The sequence below is a fragment of the Phaethon aethereus genome (assembly GCF_964289735.1).
Source record: "Phaethon aethereus genome assembly, chromosome: 1".
Classification (NCBI taxonomy): Eukaryota; Metazoa; Chordata; class Aves; order Phaethontiformes; family Phaethontidae; genus Phaethon; species Phaethon aethereus.
Window position 1 is genome coordinate 133,886,685 of NC_138575.1, and position 24,761 is coordinate 133,911,445.

Sequence of the window (24,761 nt, forward strand, 5' to 3'; positions counted from 1 at the left end):
AATGAATAATCATTCCATTCCTATTCACAAGTCACTTTACTTGTGAATTTTGGAGTTTGTATATCCTTTCATCACTTGTTTTCCAAGTTTCTAGTATCTTTTTGCAAAGAAGAGCAAGAAGGGTAGATTCCACTGGTATTTTTCTCATTCTTCCATAGGTTTTATGAGAAGGGATGCCCAGAGCTACTTCCAGAATTCAGGAGCAGTGCTTTCTCTTAAAGTGCATCAATTGTATATTTAAATCTGTGTCTAGGTAGTAGGTTATTAACAAGTGACATATAAAAATGAAGTGATCTTTTGTACATGGTTTTATTTGGATGAAATGTGTGATGATGGAGTAGTTAAAGCATACAGGAGGTCCGTAACCATGTAAAAATATCAGTGTATATTATAAATTTGAAGTTCAGTATATATGAAGTTCAGAATATAACTCGATGCAAAAACATTTTTCTTTGTAAACTTCATTTTAAAGCTGGCTGTCTCTCTCCTCTCTATCCACTATAGCATTCAATACATACTAACAATTGCAGCATTTTTAAGTTGCTGTAGCTTGCTTGCGAGATTATTAACGCTTAAAAACAGAGTGAATAGACAGCATTACAAAACGGAGAGGGAAGGGGAGCAATGGTCAAATACCTAAATCTTTACAGAGAAAATAAGCTGTGTTCTAAGATAGGCAGTTAGGAAAAGTTACCTCTAATTCCCATCTTAAGGCGAGTAAAAGTAGAACACCCTATAAATACTCCTCACCAACCTTGAAGCATCTAATACTACACTTGTGACAGGGACAGTTGTTTTTCACAATTTGTAGTGCAACTTTGTTATCAGACTAGTAAATGTATCATTTTTACAGCTTCAAGAAACTCATATAAACACATCGGAGAAGATGACAAGATCTAGATCAAGGTCACCACGATGGAAACCAAGGTAAATATTTATCTATAACTTGTGCTCTGAAATGTAGCTCTATATAAGGATTTAATTAGGACTTAAAACTTGCATAAAAGAAATAAAATTGGACCCAGAATTGCAATTTGTAAAGTGTATTTTGTAAAATATAATTTGTTTTCCAAATTGAACAACTTCTACAATTTTTTCCCAACTTGCAATTTTATTATTATGATTTTTTTTTTTAAGCTGGAGGTGTTAAAGTTTTACTGTCTGCCAAGAACATTGTTCAGCTTGCATGTTTTGGGACTTGGATTTTGTGCATAAGGTAGTTCCAAGCACCAAACTAGTTCAGGTTATTTTTACTGAAACACCACCTGGTGCACTTAATGTCTGTAACTTGCTCCTGTTTTGCCTCTTGGTCTACAGGGAGGGTTAGATTGACTGTTGAGAAACATACTTCTTCGTTCAAACACCTCAGGGTTTCTCAGCATTTGAGGCTGATCCGCAAATTCATCTTTAGCACAGTTAGATGTACCTTGCAACATAATGTGAACTGAAAACACAGGAGTCAGTGCTCTTCTTTTTGGTCACTAGTCTAGTAGCATGTGTAACTGATGTTTGTAACCAGAATAACTTCATGCTGTTAGTTACCTGCTTAATTTTTAGGACTTGCAATGCAAATTTGAGGTGTTAAAACTAGGAGACTGGAACACAATTTTAAGCTTTCACGAGCTTGAAGCTACTTTTCTGCTGGTTTTGGGTTGCTTTTCTAAACAGACCAATTAAGTTGTTATGACCAAGACCAAGGGAGTTTGTTGTATAACACAAAAATGTGTGTGTTTTTATTTGTTTGTTTTTAAAAAGAGAAATCTTACCTACTTCCATACTAGATGCGTAGTTGTGAATATGTCCTTTGAGTGAAGGGCAGGGAGGAATGCCCCAGCTCTCATTAAAATGCAAGCTTTAACCAGAACGACATGGGGTGGCAGCAGCAGTATGGGTGCTATTGGAAGCTAGCCATTATACTTGTATGAAGATCTGTGATTCTGCGTTTGAACTCATTTACAGAAATGGAAAAAATAGCTATGCCAACTTGTACATTTACAATATGCGCACAAAGGAAGTGACTTCCTTCAATAGTTTTCAACTTACACTTTAATGAGAACATCAAAAAATGTATCAAGAGTGTACTGTGAATACCTGAATACAAGCAGAACTGTTATGTCTGGGATTACTTTCCGGTTCTTGCTAGTGGCTTGTGCTGTTTTTTCTTTAAAGAAAGAGATTTCATCTGAAAGAACTCTTCATAGGTTGCTTTCATTTTTGTAACTGTAAGTGAAAATGCAAAGCTGAGAATGGTGTAGTTGAGTGGATCTTAGCAATTGAACTCTTTAGTAGCAAAAGTGGCAGTAAGTGTGGAAGTGCATATGTATACGTGTATATATATATGTACACAGCATTATACAAAAAGACCAAAACCTCTTTCTCAAACTCAGTCTTTTCTGCAGGAAAAAGCCTACCTGTGTGACATTTTAAATATGATATTTTGTAATCGTTTTCAATCAGTTTTGGGTGTTGTTTTGGCATGGAAAGAAAACCTGAAAAGATGGGTTGGTTTTTTTTTTTTTGCAGTTCTTTATATGATTTTTTTCCCCTTTTTTTTCCTCTTGGTACTGAAACAGATAGGAAATGCTTGAGAAGTGTGAAAATGTGTGTAACAGTTGTTTTCAATGTAGTGGAAACTTCATCTATATGAAGTTATTTTTAGTTTTAAATTAAAAACTGCAAAGAGAGAAAAATGATTGATTTAAAACTATTTTGAGTGGGTATTTCAACAGAGTAAAAGTAAGTTTGATACTCTGGCCAGGCAAATGACACTTTGAATATCTTTGTTGGTTGTTTTTTTTTACCGGTTGATTAAAATTGTGTACTAAACTATACTTCCTTAGGGAATAGATGCTGTCATTAAGAGGTTGATTCAATTTTATGGGACTACTCAAAGTGGATTTTATTTTTGCCTTAGGTCCTTGTCGCCAGCATTTAGGAGTCCAGAGCATCATAGGCAAAGGCATGCTCATACTAATTATGACTGTGAATATAAAAGCTTTCGTAAGGACCCAAAGAAACCTATGCCTTGGAGAACAGAAGATGAAAAATATGGACAAAGCAATTCCAGGTTTGCACCTCATGGAAATAACCACCAGAGAATGTACGAACGTAGATCACCTTCACCAAACCTGAAAAGAATTCCCATGGAAGATACTTACAGTCATAAGCCCTACAGAACACATTTGTCTGAAAGAACTGAAAGCAGTAGGAGATGCCAGTTACCACCAAAATACTCGGAAATACCATATAAAGAGCATGATCGTCCATTTTACCAGCACAAAACGGAAGAAAGATACATGTTTGAGCACTACAAAGTCACTGGAAATGAAAAAGGAATGAAATCTTTTCATAGACCATTAGGGGCTTCATGTAAACTTGAAAGAAAATGGCATGAAGATGACTTGAGGCACCAGAGGTTACATGAAGAGAAGTATGGTCAGTCACCCAGAAGAGTTTCTGATGAATTTACGGCAAGGAGCTCTTTACAGAAGAGGTATAGGAATAAAATAATTAAAACCTGGGTATTGTGGTGTAAAGCCTCAAGTGAAAGTCAGTTTTCATTATAGTTGAAGATATCCACCTTGAAACACGTTGGCCACTTTGTAGTTTAATTATGGGCGACTGGTAGTAGTGAAGTATTTGTCTTTTAAGTAAATCGTGTTGATGGCTAGAGTATGAAAGGATAATATTTCCCTCTTAAGAGCCCCTGCACATCTGTACCTTGGCGTGAGGGATTATGGGTTAACTTGCCACGCATTCTGCTGTCCAACATTCTGCACATATAAGTTCTCGCTTTCTTCTCTAGTGCAAGTGTAAATTGCTTTATGTCAACACAGGTATCCTGAAGATCACGATTACAGAGAATATGGGCACACGTCTAAAAGGGCTAAAGAAATGGAGAGATATGACGGTGGAGAAGTAGCAAGAAATTCCAAGTGGAAGCAAGAACGATCTTTTCCACCCTACCAAGAAAAGGAGGAGCAAAGAAATCTGGGTGCCCAGTCCCACCGATCGGCGGAAAGGGAGTACTCAGAGGCTACCTTTGTGACAGAACCCTATGAGTACAGTCACAAACGGCGCAGGCATCTGGATGCGGAAAAGCCTTTTTCAGATGATAGAGCTCAGAAGTATGTGAAGCAGGAAGACCAGAAATACGGTTCTTCTAAGGGTGCCCGGAATAGCAAAGAGTTAGATTACTTTAGTAGTGGAAGAGTGAGATGGACTGAAGAAGGGCACATTGAAGTACCTGTTAAATATAGTTCAAAGAAGGGCTGCAATGCTTGTGTTAACTCTTCCAAAATGGATGCTGATCTGAGATCTTTTAAAAACAAACCGAAGGAAAGAGTAAGGGAAGAAGGGGAATTCAGGAAAAAAGTAAATTCCTCTGATAGCCAGCATGATTCAAGTCATACTGTTTCAGATGTGAAACTGTCAGATGTCAACTGTAGGAGGGAACGTCTCACAATCAAAGTGGATATGAAGAAAATGGTGACCAAGTACAGGTATTGGTTTCCCCTCACCTCTTCTTATTCCTGTGTCTTTACAGTTTATCAATATTGGAGGAAAGCATGGTTTCTTTATGAGGTAACCAAGACAAACTAAGGTTATACCTTTTTCATGTTACTTTGTTTAAAATGTTAACTTGCCCAGACTGGAAACTTACAGCCTACCTCTATTAAAAAAACAAACAAACAGATCCCCTAGTTCATTTCATGGAGATGTAGTAGGAAGTGGAAAGAGCAGATATGCCTGATACAAACCCATACTTAAAAGTTGCTTATGACCAGTAAATGTGTTATTTTGATTTAAATACAAAAGCAGAAAAGCCTAGTCCTGTGCTTGCTTCTGGAATATGATGGCATTTTTTTTTGGACTGAGTCATCCTTCATTTCTTCTAAAAACCAGATAACCTTTGAATTACATAAATCTCAGGTACACATTCAGATGCTCAAGATCTCAAGTTCAGTAAAGCTGTCAAAAAATGAGCTATCCCTAGGTTATGTTATTTATTGTGTAACAAATGAAGTGGCAATCTGTTGAGGCATCAGAACTGAACAGCAGTAGAGTATGCTTCTGTCTGTCTTCGGTCTAATACTTGTGGTTGCCTTTAGCATTCCCAATGCTGGCTGAATTGGAAGAAAGTGGTAATATTATGAAAATCTAGATGACGGATACATGGTAGAGTGAGCAGCTTGGTTTGTGTAGATTTTTTTTTCAGGCCTTCCTGGTTTGTTACCTTGCTGTTGCAGGCAAGAATGTCATATAATGGCAGTAATCCCTTTTGGAAGGGATTACCTTCCCTTACAAAATGATCAGCCTTCGTTTTAAAGGTATTTTGCCTCTTGTCCCAAATAAAAATCTATGTCAGTCTTTTTCCCTGTCCAGTATTTCAGAAATATGTAATACAGCGGAGAGTTACAAAGACAAGTTACCGTCTGCACATTAGAGGCTAATTTTAAAGACTGAGGAAAGGGAAATGGAGTAATACCCCCTGTCCCCTTGCCACTGGGCTATGACAAGCATTTAACTTCCTGAATGATAATGTAAGGGAAATAACTTAATTATTGTTGGGCTTTGTTGTAAGCCCACAGGACAATTCCTGTATCTAGTAGCCTCTTGCCTGCTGTTTTTGAAAAGCATGTACAACGGACGTGGTAATTATTTGCAGACTGAAGAAACTACTACATCGATTACAGTTAATTTCATGTGTGGAATGTTTCCTTCCGCAGCCAAAAGTGCTAAATATTTTATTTTTTTTAAAGACAATAACACTAATTTTACAGAAGCTGATGACTGGGAATATTTGTGCTGCCTACTTTAGGCATTTAACAAACACCTGACTTGAAATGACTCAGCTGAGAAGAATACTTTATAAACCTGGGGAGCAGGTAGAGAATTCAAATCATCTACAATTGAGATTGTTTGGATTCCCTCTTGCGTGTGTTTATTTCCAGTTTACTGGAGACAAATATGACTTCTGGCACCTGCTAGAGGGTATTTCTGATACAATTTTTGTATGAAATTCTCGTCTTTCATGCTTCAAATACAGGATGGGCAGGCACATAATCACTTTGCAGAGTCATTATTCTAAAAGCTTTTACGCGAGCTGTTTGAGTCCTCAATTTATCTTTCTGAGTGACAAGCGTTTTCCTTGCAACAAGAACAGCAGGATTTTTAAAGCGTTAGCTTCCTTGTCAAAATAATTCTTAAGCAGCAGTGCAACCACTTGGGGCGTAACTTACTTGGAATGAGTAAAATTTGACAAAAAGATGCAAAACATGTTCTTAAGTTCACACACTGCCACTGGAAAGCAGTTTTACTAGGCTCAAGTGATGATTCCGTTTCCAAAGATGCTGTGAGATTCTTACATCTCTGAACTGTTCTTGAAAGTTGTCTGGTAGCTCCTTATAAACAAAGACATACATAATTGTCTTCCCGAATTATACTAAAGTAGTATATTGGGATCTTCATTTGCCTTTATTTGATAATCTAGATGAATTAAGTTTAAAAATCACAGATTTTGTATTACATATTTCACCAAAACAAGAATTCCTGAGAGTGTAGTCGTATGTCTTTGTATTTTAGTATAGCTTTTCTTCCTTACAGCCTTAGGAGTTTTTTAATTAAAAAAGGAACAAAATGAGATTTTGGTTTTCATCACATTTATTCCTAAAATTAACTTCTTAATTTATTGCTTTGTTCTACACGTCTCTTTGAAGTTTTCAGATATAGTGAATTCTTTTTAAGTTAATATATCCAACTTTTATTCTAGGACTGCTTCTAGTCATACTACAGAGAGACAGATGTCCCATGATCTGGTTGCTGTTGGCAGGAAAACCGAAAATTTTCATCCGGTGTTTGAGCACATGGAGTCTGTAACACAAAATGTTGAAAATGACCCATCCAGAGAATTTACTCAGGAAATAATCACAATTATCCATCAAGTTAAAGGTGGCTGTAATATTTGGGGTATATGTATGTGTTTATTCGTGATTGTTAAAAACAAATCTAATGAATTAGGTATGCTGTCCTTGTAAGTCTTGGGTGTTTGCCTTTTGGCTTCACTTGTATTTTGTCTTTATTCTGCGTTGTTTAAGGAAAATGTAGGTTGAGGATTTAAAGTAGTTGGGTGGAGAATGATTGTAAGATTGTCTCAGTCCATGATAGAGGCATTACTATGGAGTGTTAAGGTCGAAAGGATTTTTATGCAAGTACTTAAGACTAACCTGCTTGTTTAGGAAACAAGAAAAAAAAGGAGCTTTGCTGTAGCCACAACTTCCTAGTTGTATATAGTTCCTTTAATTTTTCAGATTAGTGTTTAGACTGCTGTATCATGTTCAGTGTTGAACTTTTTTATAGATTCTAGTCATTTGAGTACTACTGTGATAGAGCTGACAAATAGTGAACTTTCTATTGAGCTTAATCTTACTAAATAAGAAGGATGTCTAAGGATTAATTAATTAATAAGGATAGCCTAATCTTTCATTTGTGAATGTTAAACTGCAAGTGGAAATAGTTTGAAATTTAATCTCAGAAGTTGTCTTCGTGTCCTTAAGAGTTAATCTTTTAAAAGATACAATTTCCCACTGTATACTTCAAATACTACAAACAAACATTCTTGTATTTAATATCTTTTCTCAGCAAATTATTTTACATCTTCTGACATAACTCTACATGAACGGTTCTCAAAAATTCAGGACAAACCAATTGCAAATATGAGTGAAGTTAAAATACATTTGGATCCAGAAATTCACAGGTAATTCATATGCTTTTTGCCTTAATTTATTTGCATTATGGTAGTTAATCTTCAGTAGACTTTACACAATGTAAAGTGTTTTTTCACTGATTCTAAACTACCTGTCTATAGCCTGTTAAGAATTCTGTAGTTGGTCAATAATGCTTTTGCTATTTATAATGATGGCACTTGTTTTTATGTAATATTTTTGTGTTCCAGGAGGATTGACATGTCTCTAGCAGAACTTCAGAACAAACGAACTGTGCCATCTGAATCTCCCCAGGTATCTTGATTACTTCACTTTTTTGTCAAACAGTAAGTTAAAATGATATAGATGTTAAAAACATTTCCCCCTTGCTATTGGTAAGTCATTTTTGCATGCTTTGAAGAACATCAGTAATTCTGACTATTTTGAAAGAAATGCACACTTGAGCATATTTACAGATGCCATGACGGTGCAAGTATACTGTGTTCACTGATGAGTAAAATGTAGATGTGTTCTCCAGAGTAGCTGCAGTGTGGTTATTCCTGCCCCTTGAACACCTAGCTGTTTTTAAATAGTGTAAATACCAAGTAGGTGACTGAAATGTGGCTTGCTCTTTCCCTCTGAGATTAGAAAAAGACTTAATGTTTCTGCTACCCTAATGCTAGAATGGCCCAACATCCACATAATTCCTCAGAACTCTATTTTATCCCATGCTTTTATCCAGGGACACAAGATTTTCTGCCTTCCCCTTTCAAGCTATGTTTACTGTGATTTAGTTACCTTTTTTTCCTATAATGCAAGTCTGTGGCGATTCAACTTAAGAAGTTCTACTATTAAGACTTGAATTTATGTGACTATCTTCTAGTTAATATCTAACTCCATGCAGAATTCCAGTGCTCTGTTCACTATTTGGACACTTGTAAAAAGGCAGGTGGTGCAAGAAAGGGTATTTGTTTGGGACTACTTTTTGTTATTGTTTTCAACTTTGGATCCTTGGGTTGATGTGCATCCATCCTATATGCAGGTAGTTGAACTAGGTTAACAAGGTTATATACCAGGTGCAACCCCTGAAGGACAGAATCATCTCAGTGTTTAGTTATTACTAGCTAATGTGACTTTAACCCTTCCTCTTAACTAGAACATTATGAGAGTGTTAGAAGATCCAAATGATCTACGGCACGATATAGAAAGGAGGAGAAAAGAAAGATTGAAGAATGAAGATGAGAGAGTGTTTCATGTAGATGGTGTAACTCCAAGGTAATTGGCAGATAATCATCTTGTTGGCCCAAGCCAGTAGTTCTCTTATACATTCATTTTTTGACTCTTCCACAGTTACATTCACATTCGTTGTGATTCTTTTCCATAGTTTGTCCTTGCAAGTTTGACTCGGACTGAAATTCAACTGACACACATTGTAAACCACTCTGTAATGGAGTGTTACCCTGAAAGAAGTTAAGCTGCAGTGGGACAAAATGAAAAGCAAGCTCAACCTGTAGCACTGACTGAGGGGAAATGAATTTAAAGATGCTTAACTATTTTTAAACTCCTTGATGTGCCATGTAACAACGATTCTCTTGGTATTTTGTAGTTTCATAAAAGCATAAACATTCTAGGATGAATGCATTGTTGTGTTGCCCTGGTTGTTTTGTAATGTCATGGGGAATATCAACAAAGAACTGGAATTTTTCTGATTCTTGGAGAATTTTATGAAGAAAAGCTAGATTATTTTTTTTATTAGTTTTTTTACTGCTATGAATGCCTCCAACAGGTTCGTTAAAGATGTTTGCCCCAGAGGTGTGTTTCTAACCTCAGTCATCCTGTTCCACTTTTGATGTTGTGAGGTTGGTTGATTACAGAGGTGACTCAACTTATTTGTATTAGAAGAAACGTTGATTAAAGAATTGCCAGAGTATAATGAAATGTATCTATGCTGTAGTCATGATTTGCAGATCACTGTTAATATGCTGCTGTTTGTTCTTTTTAAATGCAGTCTATAATGGCAAATAGTGGCAATGCACACCTACTTGGGAAAACTGACTTGTGAAGCTGCAGAAGAAATATTTCTTGTGTTTGAGATTCCTTAAACAAAGAAATGAAAGTTATCAAGTGGGGGAAAAAAATTAAATTTTGGACTGTTGCATTATAGCCTTTTGTGTACCTGGGTCTATGTCTTTAGTATATGTTTGGCCTGATTATCTGAGGCGGCTTTTATTTGCCACTTCCACAGTTACTGTCTTGCTTACCTTTTGTGTATGCCGCTCAAAGCAGGAAGCTCAAGTTTCTCCAGCGAGTGTGGCTATGCTGGAGTTCAATGTGAGGAGGGGTTACACTATCAGAGTAACGTGGATGATGTAATGTGGGCCAAGGGCAGTAATGAACAATGGGTAGAATTTTCCCAAGGTTGGTGTTTTTTCATAGTTCACATGTGAGATACTGGCAATGCTTATGAGCTAGTCCAGTGTGCCTCTATTTTTGCCTTAATTTTTTTTGCAGCTATGAAAACTGTTTCTGAATGTTTCATGAACTATGAATTTTGACTTCTGGTGGTTACTTTTCATGGTATATGTTTTATTTAGAGGTTTATAGACACATCTGTATTAGTAATGTGCTCATTAAAAATCAACAAAACTCAAGCAAGCAAAAACCCAGAGCCAGAGCACACTGCTTGCTGAGGGTGAAACCGGAGCATCTAGCTAGCATGTAGATACTTATCTGAGCTTCTGTCGGATTTGGGATTTCATGAAATGGAAGGTTCTGTATAATGTTAAAGGCAGTACAGTGCAAAACAACTGCTGAGCTGCAGAAAGCATTTCAACCAGCGGAGGGAGGCAATGACCAGCCGTGCAGGCCTGACGGGGTGAGCCAGGGAAACCCGGTTTGCACAGCGAGGCTTTCAAGGAGTCAGAAGTATCTCCGATAATCTGTCATTGCATAAGAGAATACAGCTTACTATATAATTCTGTGCAACTCTGGCTTGAGTTTAGTCAGAGGACTAGTAATTTGTCGAATGTGCTAGAAGAAAATAACTTTAAACCCATCACTTTGCACTTCTAAGTGGTACAAATGCTAGGCTAAGGTAATTAAAAATACAGGATTTTGATATGCTATGGCTTTAGATTTTAATTATTCTTTCTCTCTCTCGCACACATATGCATCAGGAACCAGCAAAGCTGCAATCTTTCAAAATTACAAAACTCTCAACTTGATGGCTTCCAAAAGCCTATGAGGTTCATTAAACCACCTTTCAGGAAATTTATTGGGAAACCTCACCTGGTAAGCCTAAATGTAGAATTAGTAGCTTCTGCGTTTGTTGTTCTTGCATTTATAATTCATTTTTTGCTGATTGTCTATGCATAAATTTAACAATCTGTGATGTCTTGTCCTTTTAAATTTCAAGTGAAATTTATTATCTTCAGACTTTGCTCAACAATAAAATTGCTAATTTCACAGTTCTAGGGCTGTATTTCAGATATTTCTTGAAGCATAGGTTAATACAAGTGAGCTAAATCCACTTTTATGACCAAATTGCTGATAGCAAAAACATTCTTTTGCTTTTGCATGCCTATGGAGTGTTCCATAACAACTTTTGCTACTGTTTTTTTTTTATAACCTAGCAGTGAGTTGGCCAGGGATTTGTTGTTTCAGAAAGCTAGTTTAGATCAGTATGTTGGGTGAAATAAAAACATTTTTTCAGCTAATCTGGAAATAAAGCGGTGAACTTTAGATCTGTTATTGAATAGCAGGAACAAGTCCAACTAAACTTTTGAACTAAATTTTAGGTTTGAAATTACTTACTGAAATTAACTGATTAAGGGGCCTTATGAAATAAAAACTTGTATTACTTGTAGCTTTGTAAAATAAATTTGTACCTAGTATTGCATGTCTTCCACTTAATGATGTACTACCTAAAGTATAAATTAAAGGCCTTGTTATTGAGCAGGTAACCTGAGGTAATGTTGAACAATTTGAGAAAAAGTGTACTCTCCTGCATTCTAGTTGTCAGTGGTTGGAAGGGAAGACCTGAATCTTGTGTTGTGTAGGATGGTATTGTTACTAAAAAACACTGTTACTAAAACAGTGTTTCTCATTATGATAAAAGTTCTGGAAAGCTCTTATTTTAGAAACAAATCACAGAGATAATTAGAGATGTCTGAAATAACATTCCTGAGGATGGAATGTTATCCAATGGAAAAGCTTATCTGCATTAATATTGCGTTTATCAAAGCTAGTTTGGGCACTGATTTTTTTTTTTAAGCTATCTTTCTGTAATGTGCTTTACTGAAATGGGGAAGACAGTAAAATTAGGTTCATATTATTGGAAAATTCTTTTGAAATAAATGTAGTCTTATTTCGAAGTGTTTGTGCTCGTTTAACTTGGGGAACTGGTGAGACCAGAAAAGCTGTACTCATGTCTGTAGTACAATTCTAAAACATCTTCTTTTTTTTTCTGGTGCAAAATGAGGAGATTAATGTAAATTGTCCGTCTTTATATATTGTAGTTAATACTCTATACACAGCGTTTGAAAAGACCGTGAAACTTTTCTGAGGTCCATCAAAAGTAGCTTTTATTTGGTCAAAGTTCTGACCATCACTGAAATGTAGCTGCCTTGCAGATATAACAGTGTGTCTTTCTGTGTAAAACACCCAAGTTTTTAACAGTAGAAAATGTTACTTAAGACTAAGATTGAAGTCCCCCAAAACAAGTAGTAATTGCTCATTAAGTAATATAGTAATTGCAAATAAAAAGGGAGGGACTTTGGAATAGAAACTGAGTTATTGTTAGATATGCTAAAGATTCAGGAAGAATGTATTTTGGTATCTAATAGCAAACTGCAAACACACAGTTTTTAAAGTCCTACTTTGCAGTGAGGAGTTAGCCATTCAGAACAACAGTAGCTGTGAAAGCATGGCTATTACAAATGCAAGGCATCCTAAAGAAGGAATGACTCTTCATGAAGTCAGCCATGCAGAAGCTGGTTTGCAGACAAGTAGAAAAATAAAATGCTTTAGTTTGCTTTAGTTTGCCATCCACATTCATCAGTAAAAATAGAATTAATCAATGCTCGCCAACTGGCTCGGAGGGCTTACAGACATTTTGCAAATGTGTCTGCAATACATTAATTGGCACTTTAATTGCATCTGCTTTTCTGTTTTTGTGTTTCTGTTCTTGCCTTTTGATTCTTATTCTGCTCCCCTTGTCTGTTTTCCTGTTTATCTAGTATGTCTAATGTTCAAGATGTAAAGTAATGCAGAAAGAGATCTTCCTGCGCAGAGCAGATCACTAGTATAACTAACTTGTATCTGAGGCAGTACAAATAATTCAGCTGAATAGGCTAGCTCCTGTATGTGGCACTTCCCATGACATGTAGACATGTTGTGTGAGAAATGTATGGTGCTCAGAATGGCTTTCCTTGAAGGGGTTCTTCAGGATTGGGTGTGATTGAAGAAGACTTATCCTGGTGGGCAATAGCTAAGGCTCGATCTCCGTACCTGTAAGCTGCTAGTACTGCTTTAGTATTTGTTGTGAGAGTTAAGTGGAGTGGCATCCAAGCAGCCAACTGTAATTTCAGCCACATGTATCATTTCTGCGTTGAGTAGTTTTCTGTAATAAATTCAGAGCTGTGTGACTATTCACTACTACTTTGGAAGTGTAATATTAGTAGAGTTTAAAGCAGCCTTAGGAAAACCAAAAATGAATGAAGGTAAAGGCCATTTGTAGCTGCTTTCTGCAAGAGGACAAGTGTTGGAATTTGCCATTCAGAAAGAGCATGTCAGAATAGTACACTTCAGGTGTGAACACTGCCGATCAACTTGAAAAGTGTAAGGATGACGACTAAAAAGCAGTGTTTGGAGAACAATGCATTGGATTTAAGAAGTGGTTTGGTGGGTCACCAGAACATGGATGCTGGGTAGACCGCACCTTTTTAAATAGGAAACATCCTAAAATGAAGGATATGTGCTGGGGCGCAGCAATACATGGGGAGACTGAGGGAGAGCTTGAAGCATAAGCAAGAGCTAAGATAATAGCTGTTGAATAAGAAGGTAACTTTTTGTGGTTTTGCTCAGTCTTACAGATTCTTGGGTAGATACTGGTTCAGTAGGTTTCACAGTCCAAGTAGAGGTCTCCAGTTTTTGTGAGAGGCTTTTTTATGTTGCAGAAGAGATGTAGTGGTAGCACGTTGTATTGGCAAAATTGTAAAGGTGTAGGAAGACACATGAAAGAGTATGCAGTAGACATCTCTTGCCACTTTTGTTGAAGAGAGTTCCGCGTTCCACCTGTAATCTTAAAAGCAAACCCTTGGAAATCCGAAACAAAAACTAACATTCAACACTCCTCTAAGGTTGGCTTGTTCTTGTTTATAGATACTATTGAGAGAAAAGTACATCAGAGCGCCAGGTTTCAAATGACAAGCATGACAGTGCCAAGGCTCAGAAAATGGCAAAAGTAACTTTAAAAAAAGAGTATTTGACAGGAAAACCACTACAGCATCTTAAATTATAACACAGGATTTAAAAAAAAAAATTGGATAAATATTTGCACATTTTTGTCTTTGTTAGTAAAATTTCATTGTGGTTTTTATCACTGCTTGAGGAGCATTGGTGAAAGATGGATGCTTAAAAACTGAAAGCCTGAGCAGTAGCTCATATCTGGTGCTAGGATGTTGCCTAAGGTGAAAACAGGTAATGTGCTGGTCATATTAAAATGTCCTTACAGTAAACTATCAAAATGTAATATTAACACCACTTTTTCCTCTTTTGTTAAAGGGCTGATATTAGTCATTTGGGTTAAAATTAAACATGAAAATGGTATTGATTTGGTTGGCCTACTTTTGGTATCCCATGATTAACCAATATTCAGTGCAAGATATGAGCACCTTTTACAGCAGGCCAGTGAAGGGGAGTGTTTCTTGTGTTAATATTCAATAATTGGGGGCTGAGCTTAAACTTGAGAAGAACTTGTGCCTTGAAGGTACAAATGTCTGTCTAGACTTGATTGTATGAAATGTCCATCTAGCCTTGTGCCCTATTGACAAAAAGATGATCGCTAAAGAGTTGATTAGAAGCAGCATCTATTTCTACTTCACCTTTTTTTTTTTTGAAAAATCCATGGTTTAGGAAATTCCTGAAGAGTAGATTGTAGTATCTTTGCAATAAGTAGTTCTAATGTTGTTATTTCCATGAATGTACTTGAATCTTGAGGGAGGTGGGGGTGGGGAAGGATGTATCCACAGTTACTTGAGAGAAGCTTTCTTTTAATTCCCAAAGGTTTATTTTTAACTGTAACAGGAAATTTTATTGAATTCAGGAAGAAAAAAAAAATCTCAGCTTTAAGGAGGAGTGTACTTCAACAGGGAGCTTCCTGATTTAATTGTGTTGTATGGAGAAAGTTGATTTGATTTCATGGAGTATCTTCATATTCTTAGAATAAGAAGGGAACTAGAAAGTTCCTGACGTGCTTTTTCCTCTATGTATTTAATTTTCCATACCTTTTTTTCTTGGAAAAGCCATTTTGACTACTTTGATCTCACTTCCTGAAGTCTTTCTTCCTCTTTTTTTATTCTCTGCTGGATCCCCTCTTGTCAAGGCATTTTAAGAAACTAAATAGTTGACTTGTGGGCAATAATGTATTCTCAAAAAAAGAAGCTAGCCTAAATCCCAGTTGAAAGTTAACTTGGATTCTAACTCTGTTCTATTGTGTTTATAGCCCCTGTCCCCAATTAGTAACAGTGTTAGAAAGCATATCCAGTGGCACAAGGTTTGGTACTTTGTTGGAGAAGAGAAATTCTGTGAACAGCAAAGCATTTATTTCTGTTTATTAGATGTTAGTATATATGAAATACTTCATGAGAGTTCTCTTCTTGGGCACTTCTTAACAGGCATTTGAAGCTGTTAAAATTTCCTTTGGAAAAAAACACCAGAGTTTTTAGCATTGGAACAGTTGTTCAAGAATAGACCATAAAAAAAAAAAATCAAAAAATTTGATTGCTAAGAGTTTGTTACCAAGTCCATTCTGTCTGCATTAGATGACTTTACATACTGGCATATGCTATGTTAATGTTTCTGTAAGTATTTATAATCGTAAGCAATGATGGAAAAGAATGATGTTTTAGCTGTGTGCATCCTCTCAAGGTAGATGTCATGAGAAAAGTAGGAAAAGGGACAAAATACACAGGACAGTGGCTGGGGGGAGTGCTCTATTTTAGGTAACCATGGCTGTTTTGACTGCAGCTCTTCAGTGTGACACACAACAATTTCAATACTGCTTGTCTGTGCCACTTGCTTTTGAAATCATGTGTTTCTGTGGCAGGCAAGTTATCTTCAAAATGCTCCCCTGTAATACAGAGTTAAAAGTAGAATCTTCTAAGGACCAGTGTAACGTGCTGCACAGTCATTGTCTGGTTGCTGTGGTGGCATATATAGTAACAGTGCATGTGTCTTCTCTAAAACATGCTAACCTATGATGACCGTATGCTAAACAGGGATGTCCAGAGTACTAATCTTGTTGCCTGTATTCCTCACTCAAGGGATGTCTGCGATAGCAGCCTGTCTACTACACTTGCTGCATGCAGATTAAGGCATCTGTTCAAGGGGTGGGGTGTGGAGAGCCTAAATTGGGTTGTCACCTGCTTAGAATTCTCTGAGATGATGATATTTAAGTAGAATGGTCTGTATCATCTTTGGCTTCTGTGGGCTGTGCCACCACTTCAGCCGGGCTGGACTTCAGTCCCTATGCTCCTGTTACTCTTGTTCCTTCAAACAGTGTTACTGTATCAAGTGCTATAAGATTGAAAGAGTTGCAATATTTGCAGTGTTTGTTAGTAAAACCTGGAAATGTTGTATGTTTTCTTGAATGATTTGGTGACATTAAGCTAACAACTCTGTTTTCCTACTAGAATTCTTACTATTCTTCAAAACCAAGTGATACTTACCCTCACAGACGCATTGGAGGACACCTTGAAAATGCAGGACCCATCAGAAGACCCTTTAAGGTACAGATCGGCTTTTATTGGATGATAATTTGATCCTGCTGAGTTCAGTAATGGGAGACACATTTTTGAAGGTATTAAGTGCCATGAAAAACAGTGCCATCGTAGCCTAATTGTTTCCATTGAAATAATGGGGGACTTAGCTCTTAGTAGGTAAGACTGCTGGCAGTGGATTGAGCAGCGTTGTCCAGTATTGTATCCAGGCAGTTGAAATAAGTTAACTGCAAAGTTGAGAATGAGAATTGTGGAAACTAGACAATGACTAGAAAACTCATTTATCCAAAAAACAAGCCGATCGGCTTTTCTTTCCTTTGCCTAATGCATGCAGAAGCCTGAACTATATCCCAAGACTGGGAGACATGAATTGTTTTGCTTTCAAAATTGTATTACCGTTATTTTATTAGCCCTTTCATATAGGGATTTGCGGGGAACTAATCTCTTCTGTATATCCTGCATACTGCTGTCTATGCATTTAAAGAAAAAAAATCTGTGAAAAAATTAAACTGTGGAAAAAAATGAAATTTATTCACCAGGCCTCAAGATGGTAAAGGAGTGGGCAGCTGTGCTTCTTCCTGGGGTAGTGCAGTGGCTTTCTGATGCCTTTTGATTTGTAAAAGGTATCATGGGTTCAGCAGAAAAAGAAAAAAAACACTTTCTTCCTTTTCTACTGACAGTGGCATGCTATGCATGGATCCAGTTAGAGCTTTTTATATTAGAAAAGTATTAATCACATCTAGAACCTACACTCAGTTTCTACCTTAAAATTAGCCCTACTTATTTAACAGGTGTGTTCTCAAGAGTAAAATAACGCACAGAATAGGTAGTCATCTTTCCTGTTTTGTAGATAGTAAAGTTGAAGTAAAGTTTTGATGGCTAAGTTAAGTAGCTGGCATTTTTGGATGGTATTTTGAAAGGGAGGCAGTGCAGGTGTGGGGTTTTTTGTTTGGGTGTTTTTGTTTCTCCCCTCTCAGACCAAACATAAGAGAACTGTTGGATAAAAAGGCTTTCAGACTTTCCCATTTAGATGTGCCTTGCCAGTCAATCTTGGCCAGATAGCTAAGCTAACACTAGTGAAAAATAACTTTATTCTGCTGAAAAGAAAAAAAAAAAGTCTTCCAAGCTGAAGTTCAAGTGTCAGCCCAATATAACTATTTTAACACATAAGGGCATCATAGCCTCTTAATCAATATCCCCTCTCTATTGCCAACCTATAGGGAATGGGGGCAGATCTTTAGCACCGGCTGCCACGTCATTGAGGCAGTGCTGGTAGTTGATGTGCTATAAAGAAAATGGAAGTCTGCCTTCATTTATGATGAGCCTACAGTTCTGGAAACTATGCAAGCATGAAAGTGTCCACTTAAGTTGTCATCGCATGTATATATGAATATTGCCTGACTATTGCTGTAACCAGTGATCTGTCCCATGGTGCTTTAATATGTGTAGGGAAAATAGCATGTGCACCCTGACTGCAGTTTGCATATGTGTATAGGACATTGATCACTGCCATGGAACAGCAGCGCTGATTTGACTTAATTTCATCAACTTTTTTTTTTACATAGAGGGTTTTTCCTTCCTATGCTGTTGCAGAAACCTGCTTAAGAAGGTGATTTGACTGTCTTCTATACTCAGCAGACTTTTTGGCTGATTATTAAAAAAAAAAGTACAACCCCCCCCAAAAAAACAACCAAAAAATCACCCACCCCTCCCATCCCATTCCCTGCCATTCCTATCATCGCCCCAACCCCCCCATGTTTCTTCTTGGTATATAAAATGGGGGCATTTTAACTTCATAAGCAAAAAGGAGGTTTTATTTAGAGGGTTCTTTTAAAAAATATGGTCTTGCAGTAAGTTAAACCTTTTGGAAGAAGGAAAAAAGATATTTTAAAACAACAGTTTTATAAAGGATATGGAGAAATCTTACAAAATTTAAAAGGTCTTTTTTGTAATGACACTTTGCAGTGAATCACTAAGCCAACCTTTAAGTGGGTACATATGTGGTAATCTTTAGAACTAAACTTCATTCACTGTTTAACACAGTTCAGCGTCTTAATGGCTGTGGTGGGTTCACCCCAGCCAGCTAAGCACCACACAGCTGCTTGCCTGCTCTCCCCTCAGCTCCCCTTCTCCCCTGGCAGAAGAGGGGAGAGAAAATAGAGAGCAAAAGTGAGAAAAATCATGGGTTGAGATGAAGACAGTTGAAGTGAAGGAGAGAGGAAGAAAAAAGTGAGGCAGAGGCAGTCAGTCACCACTTCCCACAAGCTGACTGATGCCCAGCCAGTCCCCTGGCAATGACTACCCTCCTCCAAAGCCCCCTCACCTCCGTTTCTGTTGCTGAGCATGTTGCTGAGGTTATATAGCATGCGATACCCATTGCTCGGCTTGGGTCAGTTGTCCTGGTGGGGTCCCCTCCCAGCTTCTCGCCCACCCCTGGCCTACTTACTGGGGGCAGAGCGGGGGGAAAGAGAAAAGAGAAGGCCCTGGCGCTGTGCCAGTACTGCTCAGCAATAGCCAAAACACTGGTGTGTTACCAGTGCTGGTTTAGTCACAAATCCAAAACATGGCACCATGTGGGCTGCTGCAAAGAAAATTAACTCCGTCCCAGCCTGACCTAGTGTGATGGCATATATTTGCTGATATAGATGTATTTCAGGACTTGAGGCCATTGGTTCACAGATATTGTCATTAGTATTATTTATAAAATAGTCTTAATGTAAAACTAGATGTCACTTTAGCAGGTTTTTCCTTACTTTAGACCAGAAGTTAATTATGTTTTCCATACACCTTAGATTACCTCAGTTTGCTCTAAGCTATGGGTGACTGCAGTGCCTATGCACCAAAAGTATATATAGTCTATTAACTTTGTTTACAGCTGATTCTGTTCTACATTAATAATACCAGTATTCCCCTCCCTCCCACTGCTGGGACACTTGAGTTGGAGCTTTTAAGCTGTGTCTAATCTAATTTTCAATATTGTGTACCTTTTCCCCCTCTCTTATTTGATCTGCTCCTTTGCTTGTTGTCGTACAAATGCAGTGGCAGACCACTAAGGCTGCCTCCTCTCTAGCCACCTATGTCAAAACGGAGAACCACAGCAGTTGTGGCAGAAATGGCAATTCTTAATCTTAACTGTGTTCAGGGGCTTAATCCAGCATTAAAAATGCCCTTCAGTTTTCCCTATGGTAGGCATATACCTAGTTAAAGAATTTACTGGCATTTAGTTGTACTGTGGCTGGCCTCTGATCTTTTTCAGGAAAGGGGTTAGCATGTAATAGCCTTCTGCAAGTGTCCTCTGCCTACAGGCACCGTAAGAGTAACCCTGGGGGACTGATGGAGCCAGCTTCTCAGCTATCTCCTACGCAGTAGGTGGGTGAACTGATTTGGGAAATAACAAAACCTCAGCATTTGCATAAAGGCACCTCTTTCTGTACAGTCCTTTCTTTAGCTGTTCACTAGCCACACAGTGGAAAAACTGGTACCAAACTTAACGCAACCTCAGAGCATGTGATTTTTCTTGAAGTGATCCTTACTCTGTCAAAAGGAGACTGATTTTTGCCAAAGTAATTGGGTCATGCTCGAGGAAGTCTTGATACGTTTTGTTCTTTCCTACCCTTTAAAGGTGTCTGTAAAAGATGACAAGAATTTTATGTGGTCGGGATGTTTCCTCTTTTTTAGCTGGAAAGCCATTGTTTGTTTGAATTTGCAGGAGGGAAACCTTTAAATTTAAAGGATGAATATATACAGGAATCCTTTCTGTCCGGACTGTGTTTGAAAACATAAAAAGACAGTACTAGAAAACTATGAGAAATTGCGATAAATGGGGGTTTTCTTACTCTAAAGATTTTTGCTGCCTATTTTCTTGGAGGTCTGAGTGCTTAGAAATGAAAACCTGTTTATAACTTTAACTGGTGTGGTCAAGTGTTGGTCTTGCTATATTCTTTTGGTGTATTTATAATGCCATTCACCTGTAAGCCCTTGGTTATCTCTGTGGCCTCTACTCCTGGTCCCACACTAGGTTAGCTTACAGTATTCCAGTCTGGAGGTGACAAAGGCATAGAGCAGCAAACATAGGTTCAGACTGTAAGATGTTAAAATTACAGGGAAAATATATATATACTGACTTCTGTTTAGTATGACTTTCTTGGACTCGCCATGTGTGCCCACTGCAGGTCTGATGTCACTGAATTTGTTAGCAATAGTGAGGTGTTGTCTTAAACTCTTCTGATGCTGTTCTACTTTCGTTAGTTTGAAAAAATGTTAAAATGTTATACAATACATTTACTTTTTTTCTGTGAGGAAGATAATTTCAGATGTTTTAAACATTAAGTACAATATAGTGGTTCTTTGAGCCATATGGTAGCTAGTGGTCTGAGGAATATCAGATGGGAAATAAAGGGAGAGGCTCTGTACTTGCAAATGCATGTTTCTGTTCTTCAGTACTGTAAGTTTTACATGTGTATAACTGTAAATATAAACGATTGAGTTTTGATGTCCTCATTTTGCACATTATCTTTTTCCTCCTTTCCCCCACCCTTACAGACCAACTTTGCAGATGGCCGTTTGCAATCCCATTATAAATCAGGCTTAGTACAGAAGGGTTTATATATTCAGGCTAAGTACCAGCGGTTACGTTCTTTTGGTGTAAGGGGATTTACCACTAATAAATTCAGAGATGGATTTTTGAGGAAAGAAAAGGTAAGTTGGCTTTATTTTTCATTAAACCATTTATAAAATATGAATATTCATACGATTCCATGGGGACTTAAAAATTGGAATAGATAACTTGGATGGGATTTTCTGGAATATTGGCTCTTTGTACTTTACAGGCAAATTTGATTCTGCACTCCTGTTTCCTCCGTGCTTGTTCCATGGAAACTTGGTGAAACTTGCTTTAGGTAGTTGCAAATCAGAGGGCCTCAGATTCTGCAGCTACTTCTGTTTCAGTATTCTCTTCCTGAGCTCAGCTGATCTCTGTTCCTGTTGATAGGAAGAGAAAGCATCCCTCTGTGTAAAAATACTATGTCCTCTTAGGCTACAGTTTTAAATCAATGTGAAAGGTATTAATTCTTTTTTTTTTTACTATGTCTGTGTCTCCTCCTTGTTATGTTACCTTAAACATGTGCCCTAAAGTACCTACTGGAGTACTGTTCTGAATAAAGCATCATACGCTATATAGTGTCCTTGTAAAATGGTTTTATAAGCTCAAGCTGAAAAAATTAGGCACATTTTGTTCTACAATACTTTTTCATTTGCAGCGTGTATGGGACAATGATAATCTTGAAATGCAGAAGAACTTTTCAACCATATAAAATGTTGCAGCTTTTGTGGGCATCAGTAGTTAAGACATTCTAAATCCTTTATTAGAATTGATCAAGTATGATGAAAGTATGAGGTTACTCATGACATCAGAGAATTGGATGACATGACCTATATAGTCCCTTGCAGTTCTGTGTTCTATGTGAATTCTTGTTTATTTTGTAATTCTGTGCCCACCTAGCTACAAGTAAATACACTTGCATAAGCATTTGTAGTTGGATTAGAGTTCGGTTCTTAGAGCTGTTTTCAAAAAAAACTCATTTACAGACAGGGTGGGGGGGAGGCAAAATATTAAAAAACCCAAACAAAAAAACCCCAAAGAAAACCACACACTTGGATAAAGAGGTCACTTGTTACTGGAGTATACTGATGAATGCCTTTTATATTTGCACATGGACTCAGAAGTATGAAGGCTAAATTGAATTGAAACTAGTGGAAAATAGATGGAGAAGGATTTTTTCAAAAATTATGACCTTGTAAAATGGGCATAGAACTACAACATAATTTTGTTGCAGTGAGCTTTTCCCTAGTAACTTCCAATGCTCTTCTATAATTGGATATTAAGGTTCTTGTCTGGAACCTATAACGCACACTTAGCACAATCTGGCTGCTGGAGATTATGATTTGAATTAGAGAAGCATAATAAGATCTGAATATAGGTTTTGGGTTTTTTTTTTTAAGCCCAATGAAGAACTTGAGTGTCTTTGAGTTAAAGTAAAATAAATCCTGAAGAAGTATGACAGCCATTTTCTTAACAGCGTACTGATTGCTGGTTGGCTAAGTCTTAAAGCAAGCTGTTCCTCAGATTCTAGCATTCCCCATATTTTGCCTACTGTAATGTTTAAACTTGTCCTTGAAATTTTTTGAACTGGTCTGAACATCTTTATTTCACACTTTTGAAATAATTATGCACATGCATCCTTTAAGGTATTGTCTTTATGGCTGGGCTGTTTCAATCCATAATTGAAAGGATCTTGTATGTTACATACTATAATAATACAGTACGTAGAAAGTTGGGAGGCTTTTTTCCCACTGTTACAGCTTGACAGTAATGGGTTTTTTTTCTCTCTGTAGGGAAATTTAAATATTGCAGCAGAAACCTGAACTGAGCTGTGATCCTGAAGTTGAAACAGATAACACAGCAAAGGGAATGTCTGTTCATTTTTTGACAACTTTGTCAAGACTTAAAATAAGATAAAGGAACTAACCCTGTAACTTTCTTGATTAAAAATGACTTTATTTTTCAGTAGTGGAATGCTGCAAAACTTTTTTACAGTTTTAATAATTGCTTTTAAAGTACAGTATTCGATTGAAACATTGTAGTATGTACCTTTTTAGTTCCTTTTGCATACCAGTCTCAAGTAAAGAAGTTGTTCAAGAGAGTCTTATTTATTGAATACTTTTCCTCTAAGTATGATGTTATAGATGGAACTTGAGTTGTTATACCCAGAGGTTTATATGTTGAAAGATTATTGCTTATGTAATAAAAAAAAGGAAAAAAAAAAGTGCCTGAATTGTTTGGTAATAGCACATTAGCTCAGGATTTTCCAAGTAATGACCTTTTAGGTTGTGCAATAGATTTTTACACCTCCGTTCAGTCATTTCTGTAAAACAGTGTTTTATATTACTTTAGTTTAATAATATACTTCAGTTTTTGATGTGTATATACATTTGTAAATTGTTAGAATGTTGGGACAACTTTCAGTATTTGATTTAAAATGAATGGTAACAGGCAGGTATGTAATGTACTGTAGCAGTAGCTTATAACTGCACTGAAAGCAGGCTTGGGTTTTAGAGGATTAGTTGGTCTGTATTCAAAATTATCCTGTCTCATTATGTTTTGGTGTATGACATTCTTGACCAAGCCACATGTTCTCTAATCTTTTTCGTCATTAATGACTTGTTGATTTCCTGGATTCTGAAATTGGGGCCTGAAGTATTTAATTACAAGAAAAACAAAAACATTATGTTTTTATAAGCATGTCTTGTAACAAAGCTGTTCATAATTGAATCTGCCTTAAATGCAGATAGCTTGTAACTTTGTTCAAAATCCTGGTAGTTCTCTGAAGTTTACTGTAGTGCAATATTGTTATGCTGTGTGCAAAACTCAAATAGTCAGACATGGTTTATAAGCAGCTATAAACAATATTGTGCTTAAGTCCTGTTTATAGCCTTTGCCTTAATATATGATAGGGTTGTATGTATGTATTACAGATTTGTTTGGACTTCTTATTGCTGGTAAATTAAAGATGCATAGCAAGTAGTTTTTGGAGATGTTCTTATTTAAGAAAAAAGTTTGTTCACCATATCCATAATGTATGCAGGCTATTGTATTTCTGTCATTTCCAAGACAGTGTTAGCCATATAGAATGCAGGCTAGTCACTGTTGTAGGTAGTAGATCAGAATTCTAATATTGGGTAGAGGTATGTTCAGAGAAAAGGAAATCTGTTTTTTGGGTGGAAAGTCAGGATGTGATTTTTGCATGCTTTTTTTTTGTAATGTTTTTTCACAATGCCCTCAGTAAAGAGACTATTTGAAAATGTAGGTATGGCTCTGAACAGCTAAAATAGCATTACTTAATCTTCAGTTCATGGGGTGTACTGCTTAGTGTTCATAGGGAATAAGCAGGCAGGAAGTGTGCCACATCCAATGATGTTGTGGTCCTTCAACAATGACACCAGATGGTTTGTTTCTAAAACCCAGGTTTTCAGTTTGAATAACAATCATTAATGATCCAAC

The 24,761-nt window shown here is 37.0% G+C and overlaps 1 protein-coding gene across 1 annotated transcript; it reads left to right on the forward strand.

Moving 5' to 3' along the window:
* Positions 1-886: 886 nt before the first annotated feature.
* BCLAF3 (BCLAF1 and THRAP3 family member 3) lies at positions 887-23,125 on the forward strand (the record flags this gene model as incomplete). The annotated part of the gene is made up of 11 exons (XM_082009001.1): positions 887-927; positions 2,915-3,493; positions 3,837-4,502; positions 6,773-6,951; positions 7,642-7,756; positions 7,955-8,018; positions 8,860-8,978; positions 10,880-10,994; positions 16,616-16,711; positions 21,245-21,400; positions 23,096-23,125. The coding sequence occupies 11 exons, from the start codon at positions 887-889 to the stop codon at positions 23,123-23,125; spliced, it is 2,160 nt and encodes a 719-aa protein (XP_081865127.1).
* Positions 23,126-24,761: the final 1,636 nt, after the last annotated feature.